The 23,396-nt window shown below is 38.5% G+C and overlaps 1 protein-coding gene across 1 annotated transcript in view; it reads right to left on the bottom strand.

The window, feature by feature from the left end:
• LOC149240843 (FGGY family of carbohydrate kinase) overlaps nt 1-23,396 on the bottom strand; it is a 434,066-nt gene that overhangs the window by 312,636 nt on the left and 98,034 nt on the right. The window contains exons 5-6 of the mRNA XM_089373849.1: nt 17,981-18,063; nt 17,334-17,518 (exon numbers count right to left, since the gene is read on the bottom strand). Coding sequence (XP_089229975.1) covers nt 17,334-17,518; nt 17,981-18,063 — 268 coding nt within the window. The remainder of the gene's footprint in view (nt 1-17,333; nt 17,519-17,980; nt 18,064-23,396) is intronic.

Genomic DNA, 23,396 nt, shown 5'->3' with positions numbered 1-23,396 from the left:
TGAAGGAGGATCCCGAGAAGGTGGGGGAGGATTGTCATCCTCACTGTCATCATCTGAAGAAGAAATATTTTCAGAAGTAGAAGGAATAGAGAGAGGTGGCACATCTGTCGAACTAGGCTCGTAGGCCGATATATTTTCAGAAAACTTTACATCTCTTCTAATGATAACATTTTTGGATTTAGGTGGAAGAAGTCTATATCCTTTGACATCTTTAGAATATCCAACAAAAATACATTTTCCACTCTTAAGTTCTAAGGCTTTATGTTTCTCATCTAAAATATGGGCCGATGCATCACTTCCGAAAACACGAAAGTGACTTACATCTAGTTTAATTGAGCTCCATGCTTCTTCTGGAGTGATATTCTTTAAAACCTTAATAAGAGTGTGATTTACTATGTAATTTGCACAGTAATTGCTTATGCCCAAAAATTAAGACTAAGTCCTTTAGATTGAAGCATACAATTAGCCATTTCCTTTAAGGTGCGATTCTTCCTTTCAGCTACACCATTTTGCTGTGTAGTATATGGAACAGTATGTTGCAATTGAATTCCATGCTCAATGCAAAAGTTGATGAATTTGTTGTTAACATATTCTCCGCCATTATCAGATCTTAGCTTAAGAATTTGATGTCTAGATTGCTTCTCAACAACGGCCTTAAAGGCCAAGAACATGTTAAAGAGTTCACTCTTGAGTTTTAAGAAGTATACCGAAGTGCGTCTGGAGAAATCATCAATGAAATTTAAGAAATACATGTAGCCAGAGAACGAAACAACTGGAAGTAGACCACATAAATCACTATGCACAAGTTGTGAAGGGGTTGAGGCGTGCCAAGAGGCAAATTTTTCAAAACTATCCCGATGATATTTTCCGAGTACACATCTGGAACAAACACCATCTCTGTAAGATACCATAGAAAGACCTGTCACCATATTTTCTTTACATAGATTTTGAAGGGAGCGATAGTTTAATTGACAAAATCGCTCATGCCAAAGTTTGCTCACTTCATAAGTTCATCATTATGAGCAACAAATACCGAGGGAAGAGTTGATGACCCAAAGTTGTTAAACATATACAACCTTATAGAATCAACAGAAATGCTAGTAGCTAAAATCTGTCTAGAATCTCTTAGGTCCTTAATTACAACATCATGAGATAAAAATTCAATGATTTTACCTTCACCTGAATGAGTTATCTGATATACAAATAGAAGGTTGCCAAATAAGGTAGGAACACATAATACATCATTAAATTGACCATTTTCTAGATGAATAGTTCTAGTCCCTACAACACTAAGAGATCTATCATCACCAACATATATATTTTTGGTGTTACAATCATTTAAAGAAGAAAACATGGCTTTGTTTTTGGCCATGTGATAAGAAGCTCCAAAATCAATGAGCCACTCATGAGAATGAGAAGAAGTAGATACATTTAGTGCATAACCACACAGAGATGCTTGATAACCACATGCAAAAAGTGTTATTCCTAAAGATCAAGTTGAAGTTGAAGTTGAAGAGTGCTCCAAATGGTTGTTATGCTTCTTTATTGTTGCTTCCAAGGCTTCCATCTTCTGAGAACATTTGAATTCTAAGTGGCCATCTCGAACACAAAAGTTGCAATGTCTATCAATCTTCTTCCCTTTGTTTTTATTTGCCTTATTATTTTGTTGAATTGATTTTTCATTTTGAGACTGAAATTGCTTAGGACCCTTGTTTGGTTTAGGACCATTCTTTTTAGGATACAGCTTCTTAGGATTCCTTGAATTTGGTTGCTACTAGGCTACTAAGGATTTCTTAGAAAAGTTTCCAGTATTAAGAAGACCAAGATGTAAGACTTTTTCTTGTTCTTTTACTAAAGAATCACAAAAGGTATTGAAAGAGAGAGACTTGTAGGCTTGTCCTTGAGAAATAAAGGCTACTCTAGTAAAATGGAAAGTGGAAACAAACACAGAGTAGGTTGGTCCTAACTTCGTAAGAATGGAATAGATAAGGCTACCATCTTTTTTCTTAACCTTAACACCTTCCAAGACAAGTCTAAGGGTCTTGAACTTGGACAAAAAATATTCGATGGAAGAAAAATTATTGGGGTCCAATGATCTGAATTAGATCCTAAACACTCTCTAAGTTTTCATAAACTCGTTCAAATTATGCCAAACAAATTCAGTCTTAGAAAGATCAAGCTATCAGAAGGAATCCTCGTGACAGTTGCAATTGTGATCAGCGCAGAGCAAAGAGGACCCTCGGTCGAGCGCGCAAACCGTTGGCCCATGGTAACGCGCGTTGGCGCAAATTGGCAAAACCAGAGGCTAATTCAAGAAACGGGGGAGGTTTCTGATATGCGATTATTGCAGGGCGTCCCCCTCAGTGAAGGAAAGCCCCGAAGTGCCCAGACCCGGAATGGCTATGAAATGCAGACAAATAATAAATTCAGTTCTGTGGATTCCAAAAAACCGGCAGGATATCAGAAGGCCTCGAGGCGGTAAGCAGTTTTGACCGAGTCCTGCCCGATGCCACACACTAAGTGACACGTGTCCGGCAGAAGAGAGAGAAAACCGCTCACATCGAATGGGTAAACGTCATGCTACTTACCCGCCCAATATGAACGACGACTGTAGGATCTGGGGGCCCAGATCAACGGCGGAGGCGCGTCCCGATAAATGACCAGATTTGACAAGGTTGTAAAGTAAGATTACATGGGATTTGAAGTCAGACGTGGACGATGAGTTGGCAAATTCGTGTTTCGCGGACATCTTGGAGCAAATGGAAATAATGGTCGTTCAAATGTGTCCAAGGAACCTGACACACTCACCCGTTGCAGAATAGGTGGCCACCTCCCTATGAAGCGTTACACAGTGATGATGACGCAGAACAGGGGAGTTCGAACGGACAGAGGAAGGAAAACCAGAACACCGTGAAGCGGAAATGAACCGACAGAAAGTAGACTGGCTTTAAAGCCATGAACTGACAAAAGCAGAGGACAGATAGAGACACACACACAGAGGAGTTAGTTAGCCACAGAAAGCTAAGAGCAGAGAACAGAGAGAAGAAGCCAAGCTGACCTGAGGGCAACATCAAGCCAGACAGAGCCAGAGAGAGTCAAAGAGTCTGTGCACTCAAGAAAAAGCTTGAGAGGTTCAAGCGAGCTCCTCGGCATAGGCCTGTCATGTCTGAGTTTCAGATTGGGCTCATACTGCTGTGACCAGTAAAGGTCAAGTACCAGTAAGGAGAGTCTGTGTACTCAAATCCTATTGATTCATATCTGTTGAGTGAGACTCAAATTGAGCTCACTATTGTAAAGAAACTCTGCTTTGAAAACATAATAGAGAGGCCACCACTGAAAGCTGGACCAGGAGACGTAGCCCAGGAGTATTGAGTGAACTCCTTATTAAACTTGTTGAATTACATGTTCTCCTGTTATGTTTTTGCTAACTACCTCAATGTCTATGTATTTCGCAATCTTATCGATCCATTGCATAAAGTAACATAGGCGCATCCATGCACATGAGTCTGTAATACCTTTAATTCTTTGTCTTGGATAAATTCCAGATCAAGTGGTATCAGAGCTCTAGGTTACTAAGGTTAGACAAGCTTGTGCTGGATTTTGTTGTTGAATGCTAACTAGATCAAAGCTTAAATTAGGAGAAGGAGAGTTGGTTGAAACTAACCCTGAAATTGGAAGAGTTTATCCTAAGAGGAAAATGTCAGAAGAAAGTCCCTTGGAATCAGATCCTCGGTTCATGGATAGTTTCATGACCATGAGAGCCATGGTAGAGGAAATGTATAGAGAATTTAAGAAAGGTAGAGAGGAAGATGCATCAAACTCCAAAAGAGATAAAGGAGCAAAAGAATCTCTCCTCCATGATCACTCTAAACTTAAAGGCAAGGGAAAAGAATAAAAACTTTCCACACCTCCTAGTAGCCCTGAAAACAAAAAGAAGACATCTTTGATTAAATTAGATGTTAAATTTGATTTACCAATATATGATGGAGAGTTGAATGCAGAGAAGCTGGATAATTGGATTAGACAGATTGATGTTTATTGCAGAGTGCAGAGCATTGATTCAGACAATAGTAAGATTGAGTTGTCCAGCCTATGCCTTGGAGGCACTGCCTTGGTATGGTGGGAAGGTAGGACACAAGCTGACATGAAGAAGCATGGTAAGATTCTTTCTGTCTGAAGTGAATTTGTTTCTGCAATTAAAAAGCAATTCTATCCACTAGCCTATATGCAGCAAGCCATGATGAGCTGGCAAACTCTACGACAATTAAAAGGGCAAAGTGTACAAAGTTACACTCAAGAATTTAGGAAAAGAGCTTTGATTCTCGGAAATTCTTTACACTCACCTGACACTTTGCTGAAGTATATAGGTGGTCTACACAGCTACTTAAGGCACACAATTCTCCTTTTTAATCCCACTAGCATAGATGAGGTATCTATTCAAGCTACACATCTAGAAGCTAGAGGAAAGAATGCGAACCTAGAAGTTGGGGGATCATCAAAACCCATGGCAAGCAAAAGCAAGGAAAAGAGAAAACGGAAATGGAAAGAGAGGAAGGCCAATACTGTACAAAAGACCAAGTCTTCATGCACTCACTGTAAGAAGGATGGGCATGATGATGAACACTGTTGGATTTTGCATTCGGAGCTGAGACCCAAGAAGTTCGAGGGCAAGAAGAAGAAGATTGTTGCAGCTATTCAAAAGGACTTGGGGTCAGACTCAGGAGATGAAACAACAATCGCAGCCATAGGTATAAAAGGTAAAAATTCTGAAGCATCTACTAGTAATTCTGCACAATCTATTGATAATGAAGAAAATGAGAGGAAAAGACATGAGCTTTTTCATATTCGAGTTATTTCTAAGCATCAAAAGATTGATACTTTGTTTGACAGTGGCTCACAAGTAAATTTAATTTCTGAAGCAATTGTAAAGAAGTTGGGATTACTAACCACACCTCACAAAAAGCCATATCCATTAGGTTGGTTATGTGATAAAGCACAACTACAAGTGACTAGACAATGTAAACTTAGGTTTTCTTTTAGGTCAGCATTTGTAGATGAGGTTGAGTTAGATATAGTTCCTTTGGATATATGTGGAATTGTTTTAAGAAGTCCTTACTTGTATGATAGAAAAGCTATTTTCTATAGAACTGAGAACAAGTATCAACTCGTTAAATATGGAATCGAATATATTGTAAGAGCTCATAAACTCAAGAATAATTATACTCTCATAAACTCAAGGCAGATGAAAAGAATTGTAAATTCATGCAAACAATTTTTACTGATGGTTGTAAAGGAAAAGAAACCTGATAAAGCCAATGTATTTGAGGGTTGTGATGCTAAATAGCAAGTTTATTTAGAAAAAGTTGTTTCAGAATAAGATATATTATTTCAAGAACCTAAAGGTCTGCCACCCAAAAAGGAAATAGTACATGATATTAATTTGCAGCAAGATGCTCCATTTCCTAACATCGGAATGTACAAGTTGTCGGCTTTAGAGAATGCAGAAATCAAGAAGCAAGTACAGGAGCTGCTCGGGAAGGGGTTCATCAAACCTAGCACATCACCATGTGGGTCTCCAATTGTCTTGGTGAGAAAGAAAGATGGCTCATGGAGAATGTGAATTGATTACCGAGCACTGAATAAGATAACGATCAAAAATCGTTATCCCCTTCCTCACATAGATGATCTATTAGATCAATTAAAGGAAGCTATTTATTTTTCCAAGTTGGACTTGCATAGTGGCTATTATCAGGTCAGAGTTGCAGAGCAAGATGCATGGAAGACTGCTTTCAAAACAAAGCATGGATTGTATGAGAGGTTGGTTATGCCTTTTGGCTTAACTAATGCTCCTGCTACTTTCATGAGAGTAATGAATGATGCACTCAGACCTTTTCTTGATGATTTTGTCATTGTATATTTGGATGACATTTTTATATTCATTAAAACATGGGAAGAACATTTAAAGCATGTTAAGCAGACTCTAGATGTTTTGAAAATAGAAAATTTTTATGTTAAGCTCTCAAAATGTGAATTTGGCAAAACATGTTTGAATTATTTGGGTCATATTGTAGGGGGTGGTGAATTGAAGATAGATCCCTCTAAGGTTGCAGTCATTGTAAACTGGCCTAAACCCATATCTGCTACCGAAGTTAGAAGCTTCTTAGGAGCAACACAGTATTGGAGAAAGTTTATTTCTAACTTTTCCTTAATTGTAGCTCCCTTACATGCTTTAACAGGATTGAACAAGGTGTTTCAATGGGGAGGCAAACAGCAGAAAGCCTTCGACACCTTGAAAAAAAATATTAGTACAACACTAGTACTAGCACTGCCCGATCTTCAAAGACCATTTGAGATTGAAACGGATGCCAGTGACTATGCCATGGGAGCAGTGTTGCTGCAGCACGGTAAACCCATATGTTATCATTCTGAGACATTTAATTCTGCAGTAGTTAATTATCTCACATATGATAAAGAATTGTATGCATTAGTACAGAGTGTGAAAAAGTCGAAACATTATTTAATGGGCAAAGATACAGTTATACATACTGACCATCAACCACTTCAATATTTGCACTCACAAACTAAGTTGCAACAATCAAGACACTATAGGTGGATGGGTTTTCTACAACAGTTTCATCTTGTCACCAGATATAAAAAGGGCATACACAATAAAGTTGCAGATATGTTGTCCAGACCAGTCATAAATGCATCCACTATACTTAAGCATACTTCAGTATTGCATGAAAGCTACATTGAACAGTATGCTCAAGATATAGATTTTAAAGATGTATATGCAACTTTAAGTCATGGCAAACAAGTAGAAGAATTGGATTATCATGTTAAGGACCAACTCTTGTATCATTTGGGAAAGTTATGCATTCCTCAAACAGAAAGAGTAAAGATAATTCGAGAAGCACACACTTCTCTAATATCAGGTCACTTTGGTGTAAGTAAAACAGTTGCACAGCTGCAAAGATTTTGTTATTGGCCAAAAATGAATGAGACAGTTTCTAGATATGTAAGAGGGTGTACCATGTGTGCTAAAAGCAAGCCCAACAATAGAAAACTTGGCTTGTACACTCCACTACCCGTTCCTTCTCATCCTTGGGAAAGTGTTTCCACAAACTTTGTTGGAGGACTGCCTAAATCTAGGAAAGGTCATGACTATTTATATGTTCTCATGGATAGGTTCAGCGAAATGTGTATTTTAATACCTTGTAACAAACAAATTACAGCTGAACAAATTGCAAAGTTGTTCTTTTAGCATGTATGGGTTCATTTTGGATTACCCACTTCCATTATATCTAATCGAGATACCTGATTTGTTTGGAAATTTTGGTCAAGTTTGTGGGAATTGATGGACACCAGGGTGAAGAAGAGCACAGCTTTTCATCCGCAAACAGATGGCCAAACAGAAGTGGTCAACAGGACAGTGATCCAGTTGCTCAGAGGCTATTGCAGCAAGCATCCCAGGCTTTGGGATGAACATTTATGTTATGTGCAGCATGCTTACAACCGAGCTAAACATTTTTCTACACAGAGATTTCCTTTTGAGACCTGTTTTGGTTTCACACCAAGGTCTCCCTTGGATTTTGTCTTTGGTAAAGACATAGCAGTTGATGAACACATTGATGTGGACAAAGCAACCAAGTTCAACGAACAAATCCAAGAGATTCACCAGGCAATACAGGAACAGCTAGAAAAGAGCCAAGCCAAGTACAAGGCAAGGCATGACAAGCATCAGATGGAACATAGTTTCCAAGTTGGTGATCAAGTTTGGCTGTATATCAGCAAAGACCGAATGCAAGGTGAAGGTAAGAAGTTGAAGCCAATAAGGTATGGACCTTTCAAGATACTTGAGAAAATTGATGAGAATGCTTTTCGCCTTGATTTACCAGCTTACATGCACATCTACTCAGTTGTTAATGCAAACAGCTTGAAATTATTTGAACCTTCATTAATTGAAGATCCCGAAGAGCAGAGTCAATTGCCTTCTATTGATGATCTGTTGCCTGAATATCTTAATGAATTGCAGGAAGATACAATTCTGGACAGGAAGGTGAGAACTACGCGCAAAGGGGACGTTGAGTACCTCAGGATTGGACTCAAAGGTTCAAAGCCAAGCAGTGCGAAATGGATAGAAATTGGGCAAGTGAGGAATCATTACCCTCACTTGATTGATGCTTAAAAAAAATCTTTTGGTGGTCCAAAAGCTTTTTCAGTAGGAAGGTCGTGATCTGAATTGGATCCTAAACACCCTCTAAGTTTTTATAAACTCATTCAAATTATGCCAAACAAATTCAAGTCTTAGAAAGATCAAGCTATCAGAAGGAATCCTCATGACAGATCAATTGTGATCAGCGTAGAGCAACGAGAACCCTCGGTCGAGCATGCAGACTGTTGGCCCATGGTAACGCATGCTGGCGCAAACTGGAAAAACCAGGGGAGGTTTCTAATACGCGATTATCGCAAGGCATCCCCCTCAATGAAGGAAAGCACCGAAGTGCCCGGACCTGAAATGGCTATGAAATGCGGAACAGTAATAAATTCGGTTCCGTGGATTTCACAAATCGGCAAGATATCAAAAGGCCTCAAGGCGGTAAGCAGTTTTGACTGAGTCCCGCCCAATGCCACACACTAAGTGACACACGTCCGGCGGAAGAGAGAGAGAACCGCTCACATCGAATGGGTAAACGTCATGCTACTTACCCACCCGATATGAACGACGACTGTAGGATTTGGGGGGCCCAGATCAACGGCGGAGGCGCGTCCCGATAAATGACTGGATTTGACAAGGTTGTAAAGCAAGATTACATGGGATTTGAAGTCCGACGTGGACGATGACTTGGCAGACGATTCGTGTTTCGTGGGCATCTTGGAGCAAACAGAAATAATGATCGTTCAAATGTGTCCAAGGAACCTGACACACTCACCCGTTGCAGAATAGGTGGCCACCTCCTTGTGAAGCGTTACACAGTGATGATGACACAGAACAAGGGAGTTCGAACGAACAGAAGAAGGAAATCCAGAGCGCCGGGAAGCGGAAACAAACTGACCGAAAGCAGATTGGCTTTAAACCCATGAATTGACAAAGCAGAGGACAGACAGAGACACACACACAGAGGAGTTAGTTAGCCGCAGAAAGCTAAGAGAAGAGAACAGAGAGAAGAAGCCGAGCTGACATGAGGGCAACATTGAGCCAGACAGAGCCAGAGAGAGTCAAAGAGTCTGTGCACTCAAAAAAAGCTTGAGAGGTTCAAGCGAGCTCCTCGGCATAGGCCTGTCATGTCTGAGTTTCAGATTGGGCTCATACTACTATGACCAGAAGAGGTCAAGTACCAGTAAAAGAGCTTGTGTACTCAAATCCTACTGATTCATATCTGTTGAGTGAGACTCAAATTGAGCTCACTGTTGTAAAGAAACTCTGCTTTGAAAACATAATAGAGAGGCCACCACTGAAAGCTGAACCAAGAAACGTAGCCCAGGAGTATTGGGTGAACTCCTTATTAAACTTGTTGCATTACATGTTTTCCTGTTATGTTTTCGCTAACTACCTCAGTGTCTATGTATTTTGCAATCTTATCGATCCATTGCATAAAGTAACATAGGCCCATCCTTGCACATGAGTCTGTAATACCTTTAATTCTTTGTCCTGGATAAATTCCAGATCATCCAACATAAGCAACCCATTTTCAAGTTGATGGGCTCTAATTTCATTCTAATTCCAAAAATTTTATTGAGTTGTTTCATTGCTTTATCAAGGGTATCAAGTTCTGCGATATGGAATGTAAAGTCTGGAGAAATAGACATCCCTATCAACCCACGTGCTTGATCTTGCTTATTTTCCCATTTGGCTTGCTTATCTTCATCTTTAGGTTTAGACTCTTGGCCTGAGACTATTCTATAAAGGCCCTTACTTCTAAGTAAATCCACAATATAGGACAACCATTGGAAGTACTTGGTAATGTCAAGAATAACTTGGCATGGACTTTCCATTTTAACACAAATTGAAGTTGTAGATGCTAAAACTAAGTGTTCCACTAGAAAGTTCTCAAAAAATTAGGCCGATTAAAAAAAAACGGCTTCCGGATAAAGTTATGATTTTTGGAAGAAAAGTTGTTGAAGATGCCAACGAAGTACGTGAATGTTCGGAAGTGAATGATAATGTTATATTTTTATGAAAACAAAAAAAAAAAAACCCTTTCCAAACTTAATCTAATTAGCTCACTTTCAAAAAAGATTACTCTATGGGACCCACTTTTATAAATAAGTGAAGGTCACTATTACAATAGTACTTTATGAGCTACCCACTAAATTGTAACTTAAATAAAAAATAAAGTGACTTTAGAATTATAAGTGACTCACTTTTTATAATGGATGAGAACACTTTTACATAAAGTAACTTTAAACATATGTTACATGTGCTCTTTGAAAAAGTAACTCAACAAAAAGAAAGACTTGAACCCAAAAGACCTATATTCTCATAAAGTAAATTTGGACCAAGTGAGCTAGTTTAAAAGGTTAGTAATTTCTAGAAAAGAGGAAGGGGATTTTTTTTAATTCATTGAAGCTTTGAAGTGTGTGCTTACTTGAAAAAACCCCTTTTTGCCTACAAAACAAAAAAAAAACACACAACCCAGAACGAACATGCAAAAAAAAACAAGCCTTATGACTTAAAGTTAGATTTCACCGGAAACTAAATATTTTCCTCAATGTTTCTGATTTTCCAAGATCACACTAAGGCGCAGCGGAAAAGAGCATATGCATGAGAAAATTCCTTCCTTTCTGTTTCTGATTTACCCAGATTGCACAGAGTCGCAGGGCAAAGAGCATACGCAGAAATGAAAGGTATAGATCTGGTAATAAAAACAAAGAGATAAATAAACCAAAATAAACAGAGAAATAAATAACTAAAAGTGCAAATAAATATTGTATACCTCCAAATCTTAAAAATGACGTAGCTAGGGCTACCAGAAAGCTTTTCGCGTGAAACAAAAGGGGTTCCTCACTGGAACAAATGCTCCTAACACAAGATAGCAGTCCTCTCAGCCTAAAAGCAGTCAGAAACAGTAGATCTAGGAAATGACAGTCGGATGCAGTTGTACCAACTTCGGATTTGGATCACCAATGGATGCAGCCCTCAAATAGCTTTGATACCATGTAGGAATTTACAGGGTAAGTTCCTTAAATAGAACACCAAGGGACACCGCTCACAAACAGATTACAAATCAGTACACCAGTATTCTTGACGTGGTTAAAACCCTCAAAGAGGGAAACAGTCCACGGCCTAAGCCAACGCGGCCACTTTAGGCAATTTATTAATGTGAAAGAAAGAAAATTTACATAAGCCTCTCTCATGAACAGTCACCTAACAAATGACCCTCCATGCTCTTTAAATAGAGATCATGGACCAATCATATGTTAAGCCACGGATCAAGTGTCGGTAATACTGAGGAGAGAATGAACCGTCGGATCACTTCATGTCTAGAACATATCGTGACCGTCGAATTGTAAGTTACAAAACTACAAAGCAAAGAAACACACTTTACCTAACTCTACACTAGACCAATTTATACTTAACTATTTCCTATGTGTCGGAATATCCTAACAAATTAGACATGCGATAGTAGAAACTTCACCCAAACAATTCTTCATTACTTTTATTAAAATCTAGAAAATATGGGTTAGACCCACAAAGAAATTTTATTATTGCAAGGAAACCTGTAACTCAAACACCTCCTGAAATCAACCTCAGAAATTCACTATCAATGAGAAGAAATTGGCCTGCAAGAATTTTCGGCCTATTGTATGGCACTCTTGCTACCACACATGTATGCACGGCCTGCAGCTACCACACATGTGGACTCGACCTGTTAAGCTCGGCCTCCTCTCAGCAAATCCACCTTCCTTCTCTTGTTGTACTCGGCCTCTCTCTCCAATTCAACTCCTCTAAATTTCTCTCAAAATCTCTTCAGCAAATTTCTCCTCTTCCTACTCAATCAAGTCTAGACTCTCTCTTGAGAAAATCTCTTGCTCAAATGCAAAATAATAATAATGTGTCTTTCACCTCATCATTGGGTTTATTTAATGATTTCATTAGACCAAATCCCTAACCTTAACTTCCTAAGTGATCAATGGCTAGGATTAAATCCTAAGATCACTTGAGATCAACAGTTGAGATTATATCGTCTAAGTCACTTAAATAAAGTAACTTACTTATCATTAGACTTGGGCCTAATAATTCTCAATAATTAATTATTAAACTTTTCCTAAGTTAAACTTAAGAAAGAAATCAAAAATCGCTTACACCTCGCATGCAAGCACCCAAAATGTAAAATCGAACTTTTTTCCATGCTAAGACACAAAGCTAGAAGACCTTCCATAGCTCCAGAAATCAACAAGCCCAAGCTTGGTTTTTGAGATTTAGCATTTAATACCCTTAATGATGAGTTAGTTTATCATTCATCAGGGTTGAAACAATACACGAGATGGAGCATCATGTACTCAAGGAACTAGATGATGGCTAATGAGGGGGCTAGAGGTCATGCTATGCTTTTGCCCACGTGCTAATCAAATGTCCCAGCCATCTTTTGCACTTTATATTTTTCTATCATCGTGGCTTTCTTATGTTGTTAACATTCTTTTAGTTGCATCAACCTCCAGGGCAAGTTTTTCCGACCCAGACTCAAGAACGAGGATAAAAAGGTGCCAATCCGCATGACCAATGACCACCAAACCAAAGAATGGAGATGGAATAATGTCAAAGATGGAAAGTGTTAAGTATGGAATATCAAGGACATACTACTTCGATCAAAGCCTCCCCAATAGTGTCCTTCCTAAAACCCTAAGGCCTCAGAGGAGGTCCCACTGGACTAGGGTGAAACCCTGACATCCCAGGTAAGTGAGGAAAAAAAATATAGTCAAGATCAGCCAATCATTCAGTTCACCCATTGATCCATATTAGCATGCTCAAAACATTAAGTGAATGCACATGATTGCAAAATGGTTAAAGTACCTATCGATGGATGACCCACCTTCCTTCAAGAAGAAACACCAGATGGAAGAGGGAAATCTGACCGGAACAACAAGTTGAGGATCTTGGCTTCATGTTATGTATTGATGATATAGGGCTGTTGGCTGGCTGGCTGTCCTATGGGTTACCCACATTTTGGTGGGTAATAGTTACATGATAGCATTAATGTATTGTTTTCCTTGAATATTTTTATTGTTTCTTCTAGGAGAAGAAAGTACATCTCAACAACTCATTTCCATTTTGAGTAAGGAATTTGCTGAAGAGGTTTGAATGTAATATTTTATTTGTATTCCTTGGAGAACTAACCGATCTAGGAAAATAAATATTTCTTCATTGTTGAGGAGATAGAGCTGAAAACTATATAAGGGTTTGCTCTCTCCATTTGAGGGAGGGTTGGATATGGGAGAAATTCCATGGAGCTTAGTTGAACACCTATTGGATGTATTTCGAGGATGATTGGATTGATTAATGGATGAGAATGTCTTGTAGATCATATGCTCTTTTATATTGTGGGAATAACCTTGACATATGCTTATGGAGTTTGAAGTCGGTACCCCTATTGCTTTTTCCTTTATGTCATCCATGGAATGTTGTTTACTAATGCATTATTTCTCTATTTGTGATTAAATGCACATATATATTTCATTCCAGATAATCATAATTTTCATAAGTATTAAAGTTTATCTGCATTAGTAATCTCTAGTTACATATATGTAAGTTGGGATAGCAAGGGAATGGATTGTAGTAGCTTGTACACTTCAGCATCAATTACCACTACTCCTCACTAGGACAGCCTCCCATTGAGACTTGACCCCATTTTCTCAATGATAGGACACTAATATTCAGTCCACCCATCCATTTCATTTAGTAAACTTTTATCAACTTGTTTTACTAAAGCTATCTCTTCATTTTTCACATTGAACCATAAAATCTAGTAATCCTAGTCTAGGGAAGCCCCACTTTAGCCAGAGGAGAGCCAGCTAAAGAGCGGAAGTGGGTTGTTGTGGTGACATTGGATAACCCATCCAAGTTGCCCATGGGTTAGCAATGCTCTTTTGGTAACTTTCAAAGTGCTAGTTTGTGAGGTAACAATACTGATAAAAATGATGAAGAGTATACCACAAGGGAAAACACTTCCAGACGCATATTGGGCAGAAACAATGCACACAATGGTCTATCTATTAAACAGGAGTCCCACCAGATAAGTGATGAGAGTCACGATTGAGCAAGCATGGTCTATAAGGAAACAAAAGGTAGGCCGCTTAAAAAAAAAATGGTTTGCTTATAGTTACAAGATAATTCCATACGAAAGCAAGAGTGAATTTAATGCCACTAGTAGCAAGTTGTTTGTTGGATATTTTAAGTTTAACCAAAGCAAAAGTGTTTAGGCCTTTGGATCCTTCTTCAAATTAGGTTGTTTGTAGCAGGGATGTAAGAATAGATGAAAATTCAGACCTGAATCAAGTTTTCTTATCCTTTGAAATAGATGATGGTTTCTGCTTTCAATCTGGAAAATCATTTGCTCTTTAAGAAGAATAAATGCAGGGTGATAGCTAAACATCATTGAATGATGTGCAGGTTGCACAAGAGGCAAGGGATGCTAAAAATGATTTAAGGGAAGCAGGAAACGGTGTTGATTCAGGTCATATAAAGGAGAAGGGAAGGACTGAAGATGTGGATGAACTTCCAGGGACTGACAACAAAAGAGTAACTACGAGACCCAAAGGATGAGATAAGCGGCATCTAGTTTCTTGTGTTTTGTTCACTCTTGATTTGCATGTTGGTATAAACTCTTTTAAACTCCAGTTTGATGGAAAGAAGGTAAAAGTGAGTGGAAGAAATCAGTTTGGCTAGGGGTTTAGCAGGTTGGATGTGAAGAGTGGTAAAAAATTAAAAATCAGAAACAAGAGTTGCAGTTTACAAGAAGAATCATGTGGGTAGGAATCGTAAGAATCATGTGGGTAGGAATCGTTACAGCATATGACAAACTTCAAAGGCTTAATTTTAAAGGTTTAATATAGTTTGCTACTGAGGTGCAGAAAAGAGGCATTTATTGGAGGTAAAATCACCTTCTGCATCTATGGTAGTTGGGCTGAAATAATTAACCAACATTGACTCTAATCCAGCAAACAAGTCAATTGGAGTGCATAGAGTTGGTGACTTAACATTTCTGTGTTGATTTCTAGTAGCATCAAATGTGCTCTAACTCTCAAAATTTGCAGGGAGGCTTAGACACATGCATTCTCCAATACCCCGAAATTGTTTTGAGAAATTCCACCCGGAGACAGTTTTATTAAAATAATTAATTATTTTTAATGGGACCCTAAGTCTAAACTTAGGAAATTAAAATAATTAACGGGTATTAATCTAACTGTGGGTGTAACTTCTAGAAGAAGACGAGGATCAAGCCAAAATGATCTAAGCCATTGATTAGAAGTTAATTTGGGTCGTTGGTTGTCCAGCAAAAAGACATAAGAAGAGGCTTGACGGGTACTTGGAGAACACAGAGGGAAGATCAGAAGTTCGATTATCTGACGCAGAGCAGCTACCGAAAAGATTTTCGGTGGTGAGCTTTTGTAATGAGGGAAATCTTTCTCGGTCAAAGAATACTCACCAGAGAAGAGAGTGAGAGATCCAACAGAGGCAACGCAGATCCAGAGTGGCTGATGCAGAGCCATGCAGAGTCAGCACAGAGCCTTGAGGAAGTCCAAAAATTTGTTGAGGAGATCGATTTTTGTAATTGGAAGTCGGGGTGTGAGACCGGGAGAGAAGAAGACAAAATCTCAGAGGCAAATCAATCAGCCGGGAGGAGTGACACAGTCCCCAGAGGGTGTGACGCTAGGCTAACGCAGAGGCAGCCAAGGGCAGTTCATTCAGTGGCTGGATCATCCAGAATTTCTAGTGATAGTGTGAGGTAACCTCACTTATCTCTCTGTCAGTCATATTCTTTGTAACTAGACTGTCGGGAAGGCAACCAAAGATTGTATTCAGAAATTACTACTGCATAATAATAAAACCCTCAGAGCTGCTGCACCGGTTTTCCCATATTGGGTTTTTCCGGGGACATTTGTCCAAAAATAACTGTGTAGACGTGTTGTGTATTTCTTTCTTGTTCAGTTTCTTGTTTAAATGGTGAAGGTTGCAGTGTATTCGTTTTAGTGTTTACAGTAGGAAACAGTAAATAATTTGGTTCGGTAATTAACAAATAGGAGAAATGTAATCAGTTGCTGTTGTAGGAATTTGGGCATCCAAATTTTCACATTCCGCATTGCCATGCTGGTTACATATGGAATCAGTATTATCCCTTATTTTGCAGCAGGTTCAAAATCTGATTTTTGGAGTGCATTTGAGAGGAGCATGCAGTGTACTCAAGACATCAAGATGTGAGACTGTGAACAGAAGTTTGGAGGTTTTCCAACGGATTAACTCCCACCATCATCATATTCAGGGGTTGATTAGTTTCACAACTCAAAGGCAGACTTCCAGACTTCTTTTTTGACACACTTAGTCCAGATAAGTTTATATTCGAGTTGTCTTTAGTGCGACTTTTTGGAAGCTTTTCCGGTGGATTATTCCGGTCTAATTTCTCTAAAATCTGGCAGGAATTCATTGAAATCACAAGTTTGATGGGTAACCCCTGCACAATAGAAGTGCCCTAGGGGTTTTTCAGGGTGTTGAATCCATATATACACTCAAAAAACTAGTTTAAATAACACAAATCAAGATTTCACCACAAATTTAAACGCCGAATTCCGGCACCGGAAACTCCAAAAAGTCGCACTAAAGACAACTCCGTTTATATTTTGGACGAGTTTTTTCCATGTGAACATTGAAAATTGAGGGAGGCTGTTAGATTATATTTTATGACTTTAGGTCTAATGTAACAAATCCATGTGCCATGTTAGAAACCAACACACTGTAATAGGCACATGCCATATTAGAAACCAACAAACTGTAATAGTCACATGTCACATGAAGGGCACCTTCTATGTCTACTGTGGTCCCTTTTTCCTTTTATCAAAAGAATCATTGACTATTATACGCAGCATATTAGCTACTTGAGAATCCATGGTTTCTTTTTGTTAACATTCAATTGGGTTGTTACACAAAAAAAAAACATTTTTAAAAAATAATATAAAGGAAAAAAAGCTATAGTGTCCAGGACTAAAAAGTTGATTCACTATAAAATTTAAATAGATGAGAAAATTCAAGAGTTGTGCAATGGAAACAAATTGTAGAAATAAGGATAAATATGCTTTGTATCCACTCTCCAAGATAGATATTATATATGTGAGAATACCTATTTTAGTGTAGCGTCCTTCGACAAGGTCTCCTAGACCAATTTCCTCCCAGAAAACATCATCCCATCCACATGCATCCATCGCTTCACTGTCCTTGCTATTCATCTGCTGCATGTGAGCATGCCCTAGGTAGGTCCATTTGCAGACTGTCGTGCATAAGCTACGGGTATCATCTTCAGTGGCCCTGACCAACAATTAATCACACATGCTAGATCATATACTCATATTTAATAGTAGATATTTTGCAACTACCATCATACTCACGACAATATAAGCATTAAATTAATTTCGAAGATGACTATCATCTAAAAATTGTATCCTAACAATCCAATAAGTGAAAAAAGAAGAAATTATAAATGACTCATTAAGTAGTAGTAGTAATAGTATTAATAGTAGATATTTTGCAACTACCGTCATACTCACACCAATATAAGCATTAAATTAATTTCGAAGATGACTATCATCTAAAATTGTATCCTAATGATCCAATAAGTGAAAAAAGAAGCAATTATAAATGACTCATCAAGTAGTAGTAGTAGTTCTGAGCATTCCACTGTACATGATTTGTGTTAACCGAAAAAGTTAACCAGGCACCAAACCCCCAGCATTAAACTTTAAGATGTGAAAAATATTCATTATTAAGTACCTGTATGTTAGCCAGTCAGTCAGGTCCATCCACCTGAATGCCATGGCCCAAGATTCTGGTAAATTTTCCTTCACCCACAAAAGCTGCAAAACTAATTCAATAGTTAAGATATATTTTGATCGTTTGACCAATGCTCCAAGGCAAAGGATATCCAAAATTAGCATTCTGAATAGAACATTAAATAAAGTTTGAACCACAAATGCCTGCAATGCAATCAATCTCCATCTAAACTAAACAATCCAACTTAAAAGACCCCCACACAAAGAAAATATGCTGTAATCTATCTAAACTGTAAACTCCAGCAAACAGGATTCCTGTAGGAAAAATGCGAAATGTAACATACTTAATTTGAAGAAGAGAACAACACATAAATACATAATTGTTTGCTGAAATAAAAATAGCTAGATCTCTACTTCAGTAAGACGTTAACATTAATTTGTGATGACATTACAGTAATGCTTATCTCATAATTAACATCAAATGAGTCTAAAGTAAAGGTTATAATAATTACAATAGAATACATGAAAAATGGTATAAAAGTACAGGTTACAATGCTGGTTTATAAAAAGTAAAGAAAGCAAGAAAATACAGTTTTCGATGTTCATTAAAATCCCAGGTTGACTGTCAACAGGGTCTTGGTTCGATGGTTCAGTGGAGGTGGTGATATTCCCCACACCAATGTTCAAATCCCGCAATGACACAGTTCACCCCTTTGTTGATTTCTCGAGTGCAAATTATAAAAGCACTTACTTCTGAAACTTGATAATTACTTCCAATGATGTAGATGTTTATTTAGCACTTCCAATGTATCATTAAGCAATTACACATTCAGAAATTCAACCATAGAGACAATGAAGCAGTAGAGATCACAATGCACACACAAGAGACAAGATTTACCCTGGGAAAACCCACTTGGGGAAAAACCCAGCAACCTTCTTCTTAGAGAAATATTCAGTTCAACTAGAGATACATCAAAGTCAATGTTTATGGTCACACTAACCAGCAAGATGCTTCCACAAGACAACCAACAAGATGACAAGTCCAACCTCCTTCACTTGTCCACAAAATCCTCTTTGAGCAACTCGGTCAAGGTCTGTAATGAAGGCAGAGTTTCAGTCTTCTTCTTCCACAGAAAATCTTGAGCTGGATTACAGTCACACCACAGAGAAACTTGGGCTTGATCACAGCTTCATTCCACAGTCAACTCGGACTCGATGACAGGCTTCACACCACAACAACTCGGGCTAGATCACAGGTCTTTCTTCACGGGAAACTCGGACTGTGTCACAGGAATATGTCACAGAAAATCTCAGCCCCTTTCCACAGAGAATATGCCAGACTTCAGTCCTTTTCACAGAGTATTTACTACAGAAGACTTGGCCCTTTCCATAGAGAATAAGTCTGCTCCTTAGATACTTCAATTTGCTCCTTGATCCCTTCAATTTCCTCCTCAGACTTCTTTGTATGGCTAGACAGAGGATGTTATATTATGATGATCTGAATTGCCCTTGGAGTGGAGATCAAATGGTCTATTTATATGCACTGAATGGGGTCTGAATAGGTGCCTCTTGGGGCAGAGCCAACTTGATCATAAGGTAGGCCTACTTGAAGTCTCGTGGTGTCTAAAATCCAAATTTAAAAATTCAATAAATAAATTATCTTTTATCACAAGCATGAAGAACATGCTAAATATAACTTTTATTTCATCACTAGTATAATTTATATTTTATCTTTACAAGTACAAATTGTACATTATGAAGAACAAGCATAGCTACAAAATTCAACACTCCCTCTTAGCTAGGCAGGTATTCATAATGACTATCCAGATGTTCTCTGTTGAAATATTTTCTCTAAGAATAAGGTTTCACAACTCACAGCATTAACATTATAATCATCCAAGTCAACACTCTTGACCTATAAGAATCATAGCATCCACTCAGCATCATTATCCAGGTTAGCACACCTAACCTATGGTACATCAGCGATATCCATTAGGTACCATCATCCAGGTTAGCACACCTAACCTATGGTACATGATCAATATACACTAGGTACCAACATCTAGGCTAGCACACTTAGCTTATGGTACAACATCAATATCAACTAATCACCATGATCCGGTCAGCACCTCAACTTCATGATAAATGGACTCCTACAGGTTTGCCATCACCACAATCAAACCTTAGGGAACATCCACATTCCAGCCTCACAGGGTTGGCCAATCCCTAGAGGACATCCAAATCCTCACTCCACAAGGTTTGCCATCACCATGGTCAAACCCTAAAGGACATCTACATCCTAATTCCATAGGCCTCATTCCAAGCCATATCTTCCCTCTAACTGATCTTCCCTTGACCTCGCTTGCCTTGATTTGTGTCTTAGGGCTAGTAGGAAACCCCAAGAGACCTTTGCTTACCTTCTTTCTCTTCTTGCTTCAAAATCGAACCTTAGACTTGCTCAGTGCAAAAACCCTAACTTCACACTCCCAGAAGAAAGTAGAGAGACCCAAAACACTTTGACTTTTCTTGTCCTCCTTCTTCGCACTTCCTTCTTCGTCCTTCTTTGTCCTTCTTCTTCCTTCTTCGTATAAGAGATGAGTGAGTGAATGATCCAAATGGAGGATGAGTTCCTCTTATATATAGGCTTCCTTCAAGGGTGGATGTGGCTCTTTATGTAGGCAAACTTGACAGCTTATGTAGGCCGACTTGATCTTGGAGGTAATTTGACATTTTCAAGACAAAATATTTTTTCTTTTACAATTTACAATGTGCCCGTAGCGTCTTCCATATATGACAATGACTCTTACACATAGGACAAACCCTAGAAGCACTCAATGGGTGCTTGACCTATAAAATAAAACTTGACCATGAAACCCATGCTCTAACAATAATAATAATTTCTTTTTCATTTTATATATATAAGAATACATTTCATACTAATGAAGGTCGATCCTAGTTACCCATTTTTCAACACTCCCTCTTAAATAGGGAGGTATTCATAGGAGGTACATGGTCATTCTCAATCTAAAGAGATCTCATAAGAGTCGGATTGGTAACCCATCTGTCTAGCATCATAATAACCAACATTGTCATATAGCAAGGCCTTGACTAACAGCTCTATCTCTCCACAAGATCAGAGCATAATGCTGGCGAGACCAATGATGTGTAGAGACCATCATCATTGTCTCTCCAAGGTACATACCCCACCTAGGTGTTCCCAGAGTATGACCTCTCATTGGACCATTCTTATCTTGGGTAGCTAATCCTGAAAGAATATCGGTCCATGACTACTCTTGTCTTGAATGCCCTACGACATTCTCAATGAGTATCGAATGCCAGATGGTTACCTAACCCTCCATTCTTTCTTCCCAAGTGAAGACAAGAATGTTGTGTCTATCCCTCCCTCTCAATCCAGGAGGACAAATCCACCAAACCAAGCTTGTCCCTTAAGTATACAAGCTTCTTGTTTGGAAGTGATTTTGTCAATATGTCAGCTACCTGCTCATCAGTGGAGATATATTGTAGTTGTACCACATCATTTTGTACTAGCTCCTGTATATAGTGATACTTGTTGTTAATATGATTTGTCTTCCCATGAAACACTGGGTCCTCAGACAAACAGATACCACTAGTGTTATCACAATGTATCACCGTAGGGTTCATCGATCCTTTAAATAGGTCAAACAGCAACTTCCTTAACCAAACTGCTTCCCGGCTAACTTCACATGCTGCAACATATTCTGCCTCAGCACTACTCAAAGCAACAATGTTTTGTTTTCTACTCATCCATGAGACCATAGATGATACCAAACTAAAACATCCTCCTGTAGTGCTTCTTCCATCTTGTTGACTACCTCCCCAGTCAGAATCTATATAACTAGTCAATTGAACATCATTCCTTCTATCATATTTCAGACAGTAGTTGATGGTTCCTTGCAGATATCTTAGGATATGTTTTGCTACTATCCAATGATCATGTTTCGGCTTCACTTGGAATTGACAAAGTATATTTACTGCAAAACATATGTCTGGACGAGTATTCACCAAGTACATTAATGAGCCAATCAATTGTCCATATGTGGAAGGATCTACAGGGCTTGATTCAGAACTCCTTACTCTTTTCAAGTTTGTAATCATCGGAGTGGTCATCTCTTCATAGTCCATCATGTTGAACTTCTTCAGAATTTGGATCACATACTTTCCTTGACTTATATAGACTTTATTAGATTCCTGCCAGACTTCTAGTCCCAGATAGTAATGCATCAGCCCCAAATCCTTCATGTCAAATTATGCTGCCAATTGCTTCTTACATTCTTCAATTCGACCTTCTACACCTATCAAGAGAAGATCATCTACATACATAAGAATGATTACAAGTTCATTGTTTACAACCTTAATATAGAGGTTTGAGTCAGCAGAACTTTTTTTGAAGCCTAGTCTTTGTAGATATGCATCCATTCTAGCATACCATGCCCTTGGTGCTTGCTTGAGGCCATATAATGCTTTCTTTAATCTGCAAACATATGCCTTCCTATCTTTGATTTCGAATCCCAAGGGTTGTTCTATGTAGACTTCTTCATCTATTGTGTCATTCAGAAACACAATCTTGACATCCATTTGGTGGATGTTCCATCCCATTGATGCTGCCAAAGAGAGTAATGATCGAATTGTGGTGTATCTTGTTGTTGGAGCAAAAGTTTCTTCATAGTCGATGCCTTCAAGTTGAGAGAACCCTCTTGCCACAAATCTTGCTTTATACTTATCTATACTTCCATCAGTTGCATGCTTGATCTTATAGATCCATTTGGAAGTAACTATAGATTTGTCTTCAGGCCTAGGTACGATCTCCCAGACTCCATTCTTCATTATAGATTGATATTCTTCATTCATGGCATCTTTCCATTCTCGATGTTCTATAGCCTCTTCAAAAGTGGATGGTTTTGCTTCTATTTATTTTGTCATGTATGTAGCAAACCTTGAGTATCTCTTAGGTCTGTTACTTTCTCTAAATGATCCTTGAGCTACCCCATGACCTCCTACATCAAGTAGTGTAGATTTCAACCAATTAGGTATTTTCCTTGTTTCTTGAGTGACCACGGATTGAATAGGTTCAGTAAGTCCTTCTCCATCATGGTGAGATCCTTCTTCCTTGTCAACTTCTTCCTCAAACATAGGAAGTTCTTCGTCATCAGAATCTATAGAAAGTTCGTTTGATTTCTTGAATGCTATGCTCTCATCAAATATGACATCATGACTAACTTCAATGTGATGTCCATATTTCATATAGATTCTATAGGCTTTCGACGAGTTACTATACCCAACAAATATACCTTTCACACTGGAAAGATCCAGCTTCTTTCTTTTGTCCTTTGGTATATGAATATACACAGGACATCCAAAGATTCTGAGATGATCAA

The sequence above is a fragment of the Pinus tabuliformis genome, chromosome 8 (genome assembly GCF_031772625.1).
Source record: "Pinus tabuliformis cultivar Carrire ecotype Pingquan chromosome 8, CPIR1, whole genome shotgun sequence".
Lineage (NCBI taxonomy): Eukaryota > Viridiplantae > Streptophyta > Pinopsida > Pinales > Pinaceae > Pinus > Pinus tabuliformis.
Note: the sequence above shows the minus strand (reverse complement) of the source record. Positions and strands in the feature narration are given on the sequence as shown.